The 8,222-nt window shown below is 34.0% G+C and overlaps 1 protein-coding gene across 1 annotated transcript in view; it reads right to left on the bottom strand.

Annotated features, from left to right (window-relative positions):
* LOC102671259 (protein gooseberry-neuro-like) overlaps positions 1-2,400 on the bottom strand; it is a 9,527-nt gene extending 7,127 nt beyond the window's left edge. The window contains exon 1 of the mRNA XM_031508493.1: positions 2,271-2,400. Within this exon, the coding sequence (XP_031364353.1) occupies positions 2,271-2,400 (130 nt within the window). The remainder of the gene's footprint in view (positions 1-2,270) is intronic.
* Positions 2,401-8,222: the final 5,822 nt, after the last annotated feature.

Raw genomic sequence — 8,222 nt, 5'->3', positions numbered from 1 at the left:
CCGATCAACAATCCTTTTTTAGAATCTAAAAAAAAAAAAAAATAGAAATAGGAAATAATATCGTTGAATTGGCAATAATACCCAATAATAATTTTCTTCAACGAATTCTCAAAGAATCCTCTCTCGAAATCAGAATCGAGACGATACGATCGCGATGGAGGATTCGATCCGGAAAAACGGGGAGGAAACATATCGTGGGCAAACATTGGTTCCTGTTCTGCATCCTGTTGTGTCGTAGGGGAGAGAGGCCGCTTTCCTGCGCCTCCCTTTTGCTTTCCGCGTGTCGAATCGCGGCCTGAATGGTGGAAAAGGTGCCGCACCTTCGTAGGTTATAAATCTAGCCGGTCCCTCCCTATCCCACCTTTCTCTCTTGGCGAGGTCCTAGGGGGTCTTAGTGCCGTGTGTGAGGTCCCCTAAATGGTAACAAATGTCTTCGAAATGCCAACAATGAGCCGCGAAGCGGTTGACATCCGAGAGCGCATTTTATTTTCCTGTCAACGGCTCTCCTCTCCCTCTGCCTCTTGCGGGACGAGGAGGGAAACAGGGGCTGTCATGGCAGCCTTGTATACGATTGTTTAATAGGAACGCGATGTCTGATTATGGGGGTTGATTGTTCGTGAGCTTTTGGATTTTTCTGGAGCGAGAGTTTTAGTTCTATCTTTGCTTTTTGTCTGGCATTCATTTTGATAATTGTAGTTTTTCTTGGTTTATAGGCATTTACTTTATAAAATAAATTTATCGCAGGCAATGGTTTATCGGGTATTTAAAATCGTTTTATTTTTATAATATTTATTCAATTATAATTATCGGATGGGAAATCATCAAATCACAAAATTTAAAGAATCCTACGAATCGCAAAAATTACACTTGATTTCGTAATAAATCAATTCTTTCTTCTCGCTCAAAATTGATTTTCACACCATGAAATCATTGATATAAAATAAAAATGTGTAAATAATTATCACTTCACCTCGAATAATAGTTGTAAAATATCGCAAAAATAACGAAAAATAATATTCTCGAGAAATCATACTAAACTCTTGAAATGGCATATAACCGCATGGAACGCTATAATTTGTCTTGTCAGCGTTCTTGCAAAGGAAGAAAGAAGAGGTCCAAATGGGACCAAACTGTCAACACGAACGATGATTCTTCTCGACGTATCGACCTGGCCGACCGTTTGCTACTTCTTCAAGTACAAATCAGAGCACGTAAGATATTCTTTGGAATTGTAAAGGAGTCACCGCCCAAGGATCATTAACCGCGAGCACGGTGGTCTGTCCACGGTGGAAATCGCACGAAGGAATTTTAAGCTCAGATCTTAGGATTATGCAGGGTCGTTTCCGTCTTTTGCCAGGAAAAAAGGGAAAAAATAACGAAACGAACTTTTTTTTTTCTTTCTTTTTTCATTTACGTATCTTTTTAATATATATTTCTTAAGTTGTGAAATTATAAAGGTTCGGAGAAATAGAACGACGAAATAGACGAAATAGAAAAGTTTAAAAAATTATAAGTGACTTAGTTATGTATTAAAAAATATTTTGAATATGCGAATAATATTTTATGTATAATACGATAAATTTCTTTTTATAATGATTGTATATTTGATTTTAAATAAACGAAGAAATTTTGTATTTATATATAGATACATCAAAATAGTCGTGTCAGTTTAATAATTGGTCAGTAATTGAGAAAAGAAAAAATGATTTATAAAAATTTTCACCTCTTTAGAAATTTTACAGGCAATTAATAGGTTGAAAAAAATTTTTTTTCTTTTAACATTAAAACACATCTACTATAAGTAAAAAGTCCAAGTATTAATTTCATATTAACATGTGTTTAATTAATAAACACAAAAATTAAATCTGTTAAATCATTAAAACGTAATAATAATTTTAATATTATGAATAATTTACGATTCTGTTTCCAAGAGAACAATTAAACAAATATTAAACCATTTCATAGTAAAAAGAATCATCTGATTATCTGGTTGTTATTACTAGAGACTTACATTTGTACTCATCTAAGTTTTTTATCAATATCTCAATAGTTTCAATAATTTCATCATATAATTAGCATATATTACCAAGCAAAGAGAATTGAAAATTTTAATTAAATGGCGTTTTAATGAAAGAGAAGTTTAGTTAGCGAACTGTGAAAATGCGAAACAAAGGAGTTAAGTCGAGTTAAGTGAAGACATTGAACACAGAATGGACGAAGAAGAAGTATAGAAAGGAAGATGAGTGTAACTGTCAAACTTCATTTCATACTGTCACTCGACTTCGCCGATGTTGCCTCGTGTGCAATCTTTGATGTCACGAAAACTTTTATACTTCGACATAATAGAGTACTAAATCTAATGTGCTTTAACCAAATATTCTTTATTTTCTCCTTTGTCATTATACCTCATAGAATTAATAATTCGTAAGTTATTACAGTGCATTAACTTGCTAAATTATTGATCCTTGCGAATTATTATGCAGTTTGCAAATTGCCAATTCCTAGAAAGTGTGCCTCCTAATCAAAGATAGCGGCGCACGAGGTTTATGTACCGTAATGATTTATCACTATCATTTTCTTTCACTGGTGGTGCAATGCCTAAGCAACGTTTATTGTGAAATTTTAAGTCAAAACTTGGTTATTAGTAGTAGATATCTATATATTTATATTTCTGATTCGTAAACTCGATAAAATGATAATAATATTGGATTAATATTCAAATCTGAATACTATATTAAATCGTTACATAAATATTGATAATCAAGTTTATCAAAGATATTAACAAAAATATTAGATCACGTTCTTCGAAATTATTTAATTTTTAACTTTCACACTTTTGAAACTTTTATTCGCAATAATTACCTTTATTACATTTACACTTTTTAATTTCAAAAGGAAATGAAACATCAAAATCGTTAAAAAATTTTCAAAACAGACAACATCTTTACTCCTTTATAATTTGACGTTTCTCTTTCGAGTCAAGTGGATTTCATTAAATCCATAAATTCTCACAGTGTCACACCTTGACGTAATCTCGACTACTCTTCATCCGGTTGGCTCAATCTCTGGCCGCTTGCATTAATGTTTTCACAGATTACAATCAAACGTGAACCATTACACGGATCGGGTCAGTGTATTCTCGATATGAAAAGGATTACGTGCTCACGTGACAAGGAGCGCAACAGCGTAACGTATTAGATGCACGGCTTGATATCGTCTGACAGGTTGCTCCTTTTCTTTGACATTGCTCCTTTTTTCCCATTCTTGACACGCTCGACCCGCGCCCTCCTCATTTTCTCCCATTCTTTTTCAATCCTCATTGCGCCAACCGTCTCGTGCGTGTCCCTCCCGATGATCATTTTGATCAAGTTCGTTCCGATCACCGTCCACGTTTTATATTTTTCCCCTATAATATTTTGCGTTATTTACATATATACGTTTTATTGTTAATGCGTTTGTATCCATGTCTATTATTCGATGATGCGTTTTAATCCGTGAATGAAGACGAATACGAATTTGATCGTAGCGAAGAATAAGAATCGTGTTTAAGGTGTTTATTATTTGGAAGGCAATATTGTGTTTCGTGGATGAAACGCAATGAATAGAACGAAAATGTTAAGCTAAGAAACATTGTATGTTTTTGGTTTGTTTACATCGTGAGAAATTAAATTGCTTATTTAATAGTTGCGAAATTTTCATGTACTTTCATGTTTAATCTATTTAATCTTGTTTGGTAACAGAGATATCACTCGATGATATGATATAACTATGATTACAAGGTGGAAATATATGTACAAACGTATGTACACTTAATTTTGTCTGTCTAAAGACACACAGACATTTACAAGTTTGATATTTTACTCAATTTTATTATTTTAATATGATAGCTTCCACGAGATATATTTTCAATCAAATATTTTCAACATATGAAGAAAATGACAACATAGAACTACGAAACTACGTATTTGGCATCGAGCAAGTGAGATCGTTAAGTATGCGGGTTAAAGAGCATAGAAATAAGTTAAATCAATGTCTTGGATTCTCAGCGGCGCGTCGATCATCGATACAATCAATAAACCTGATTGTGAATCACTTAGCGGCGTTGCTCATCGTGTTGGCTGGTTCCGATTACGTAGGAGGTCGGAGTTGGTGTAAAGGATCAGAATGAATATATATATATATATAACACATACGAAATAAGAAAGAGAAAGAGAGAAACAGAAAGATAGGAAAAGGGAGAGAGAAAGAGAGAAAGAGAGAGAGAGAGAAGGAGGGGTTGGTCAGGACCCATTAGGCTAATCCCTCGTCGGCGGCCTCGGCCAAAGGAATGAGAAGGAATGAGAAAGCCACAGGCTACGTGTCATTCCTGCTCGCTTGCCGACACCTATACTCGACCGACACCTTCGTGGCCGAGCTGTACGAGTATATCCGCTCAGAGGTGCTCCCTATCACGACCGTTCTCTCGTATTTCTTCAACGTCCACGGTTGAAATTCGTTCGTTCGTTGTCCTTTCTGTTCTTTAGAACGAGACACTTTATTCGATCTTGAGACAGAGTGGTTATAGATGATTAAATTTTTAATTTGAGAAAAATTAAGTTTCTTTGCTGAGTTGTAGTAAAGCTTTAAATAATAATCTAATTTAATTTAATTCATTGTGAAGGAAAAGTAGATTTAATTTTTAGTTAAACAGAGTAAAATTTCTTCCTGTCAAACATGTTGTGTTGAGATGATAGTTTTAGGTCTTGTATGATGGTTTTAATGAGGAATTAATTGGTAAAAAGAAAAAAGAAAAATTAAGGATTAATTGAAATTTCTTTATTTGAAACTCGAAACTATTTGTGGTAGTTTTAGATAAAAGATTGATTAAAGCAAAAGTGAAAAAATTATCCTTAAATTTGACAAACTAAAAAATTTAATAGTTTGTATTATTTTTGCTTTGACATTTATATTTATATATTATATATAAATATTTGTTATAATATAAAACTTATTAATGTTGGTACATGATCTTATTTCATCTTTAATTCATCTTTTAATAATAATAAGCATATTTTTCTTGATATTTTAAAAATTATTTTCAACTCGTGATATATATACGAAAAGCAATGGGTAAGATTTGATCCTTGGGCCATAGTTTGCCGATATATGCTTCTTGAAACCTATCATCAGAGGAAATCACCTTAAAACAACATTTGCTTCAAAATGTTTGAAGTTTTGCTTATAATAGCTTTTAAAGATTAAAAATAATATTTTAAAGAAATTTCAATATTATTCCAAATTCCACATTGTTAGATACAATTTTTCCATAAATTTATATTAGAAAACAAACAAACAACTTAACATTTTGCATTAGAAACTGTTTGGAAAATTATGAATCGAATAAATTCAATTATTCTCGTCATATATTTATTTAAAATCAGATGTGTAATGATTGTTCCAACCCCAGTTACTATTATAATAATTACAACCTTGTGCTCTTGTAAGATCTCGATCCAAAAATGTTTGATGGATTAACTTTTAATTAAAAGATATTAAGCATTAACGATGATCGTTATGCGGGGTCGATGAATGCTTGAGCACGGTCTATGCCGATGGATATCTCTAATTGAGGGGTTCAGTTTTAAAACGGCCGGCAACACTTGGGGAATGCTTTAAGAACAGCCCTCGACTTTACACCTGTCCCGTTTCACATTTTATTAATATTCTGTTGTTATCTTGATTCTTGAATCTAATTATCATACTTTGGCATTGATTGTAACAGTTTTTGTAAAATATTCGTGTCATTTAGAAGATAATCGATAAGTATTATCCATATTACAATATTACATCATTTCACTCGTTGATATTCTGAAAAAATTATGAAGGAATAATAAATCTGGATATATGGGAATAATTCAATCAAATTTTTCCAAAATAACTACGATCAATTACAATTTCTTACAATGACGATTAAAATTTGTTAATCTTTTCAACAAGCATCTTTCAGCTACATAATTTAACGTATACTTTAATTTATCGTGTAAAATTTAATCTACATTTCTTAGATGTCCCCTGCTTCCAACAATAATACTATGGTGACAATCTCATTCAAATTCCTTAATGCCAAGATTACGAGTCTTACCATTATCACGATGGAATAGCACATACATTTTCATGTTGGCATAAAATATACGAAAAGTTACTACTTTGAAGACATTCGTGAGTCATTATGTAAAATTACTTTCTATTTAAACTCATCACTACCATATTAACAAGTTTACTATCAAGCATAATAGATAATGCAAGAACCTATAGAACTTTTCCATTTGTCCATCGTCTAATTTTCATCCATACCTTCCCCAAATACCTCCTTTACACCCACACAATAGATAATTTCGATGATAAAAATCCCATTGTCTTTCTATTTCGTATCAAAAGTAAAAAAAAAAAAAAAAAAAAAAAAAAAACCTTGGATTACTCATCAATAGACCTCATGCAACGTGTCACGATGCAATGGGGGGGTCCATAAATGAGCACCACTGTCGACGTGTGGCAGGCGGCCCGTTTGATCTCCGCGGGACCCTTGCAGGGCCCACGGTCCCTTTGCCTTCTCGCCTCTTTCCTCGCATTCCCCGAGATCCACGATCGAAGGATCTATCCGTCCTCCTCCCACTCCCTCCCCCTTGGGCCCACTTCCCCTCTCTCCCTCCCTCTCTAAAAATAAACGCGCGTCTCACCAATATATTTCCATCTCCGTCAGTTTCGTCGACCGCCTTTCGTTTCTCTCATCCTCTTCCCGTTTCCTCCCCCGCTCGCGCAGACTATTTTTATTTATGAGACCCCTCATCCCCCTCCTCATCGAATTCTCTCTCTCTCTCTCTCTCTCTCTCTCTCTCTCTCTCTCTCTCTCTCTCTCTCTCTCTTTCCCTCTTTCTCTGCCCCCTTCTTGACCGCGGCAACGCGCCAGAATGGTCAGACTTTTTAAGACTTCGGAACACCTGTACCGCTAATTCCTCCTTGTCTACCTGTATCACTCACGAAAACAAATTCCCGCCTCGTGTCAACGGGCAGTGACTCGTTGTCGCTTAGCAATCGGGATCGTGTTGTTCGATGGTTGTTGAGGAATTTTTATCGACGGGGAATGGTGAATTGTTTAGATAAATTTTAATGATTTTTCAGGATTAATAGTGACCTTTTTCGACACTTGAAATTTTTATCGAACGAATATTGAATGTTGTATCGGGTTTGTTGGTGAGAGATATTATTTATTTCTTTTTTTGAAATAGAATTTTTGGTTGATTAGGAAATAGAGTAGATAGTTTCTAGCTCTTCTTGATGATTAGTAATTGATCTTTCTAGTAATGTAGATTCATGAATTTATTCAATATTAGATTGTTTAATAATAATGTCTTTAGAAATTGATATTAGCTTTTTTAATATAGACTGGTTTTTTGATAGCTATTCAGAAAGAAATTTTTGTTATTATTGTATTGGGGAATATTTGTTTGGATAATTTTTTTATTTTATTTCATAAATGATGTTATATAACCTCTTTGATGTAGGTTATTTTTTATGACGGCATATAAAAGCATCAATGGCTCCATGATGTTATATAATTTAACCTTTAAAGAACGCTATTTATCCTATTGTTATTTTTTCCTCGGAATTGAACACGGCAATTTAAAATTAGATAATTTTCAATTAATTTAAATTCAACGTATAACACAAATTTCTTCTCTAGAGATACTATAAATAAACTGATAATAATGATAATAATAAAAAATAAATTTCACTTGTCCATTCCTCATCATTTTATCATCTCATTCACCGAATACTCTCTGTTCCATTTAAAAAACAAAAAAGAAAAAAAAAAAATAAATTCTTCGCAAGAATTCAAGAAGGAAGTCACTAAAAAAGGGAGGGTCCATTCCGATGCCCGCGGAATGAAATGAGAAAAAGGGAAACGAGAAGACTAAGGAAACGAGAACAACAAGACAAGAAGGAGAAGAAGAAGAAGAAGAGGGATAATGCGTGCCCCGTAAGATATTGACACTCCTGTAATCCGTTTGTCGGACGTGTGGGCAACCTGGCTAATCCTGCTCACGCCCACCGAAGATTAAATCCTGAAGGCTTCCCGGCTCATTCGGACTAACGTTCGCCTAACCGACGATGTAGGATCGGACTTAAAGTCCCGTACACACGCTCGCGTACGTCAAACTTCGTTCTCAGATACGAGAGGTTAA

The sequence above is a fragment of the Apis dorsata genome, unplaced genomic scaffold, assembly GCF_000469605.1.
Source record: "Apis dorsata unplaced genomic scaffold, Apis dorsata 1.3 scaffold_88, whole genome shotgun sequence".
Taxonomy (NCBI): domain Eukaryota; kingdom Metazoa; phylum Arthropoda; class Insecta; order Hymenoptera; family Apidae; genus Apis; species Apis dorsata.
This window is presented reverse-complemented; position numbering and strand designations above follow the sequence as displayed.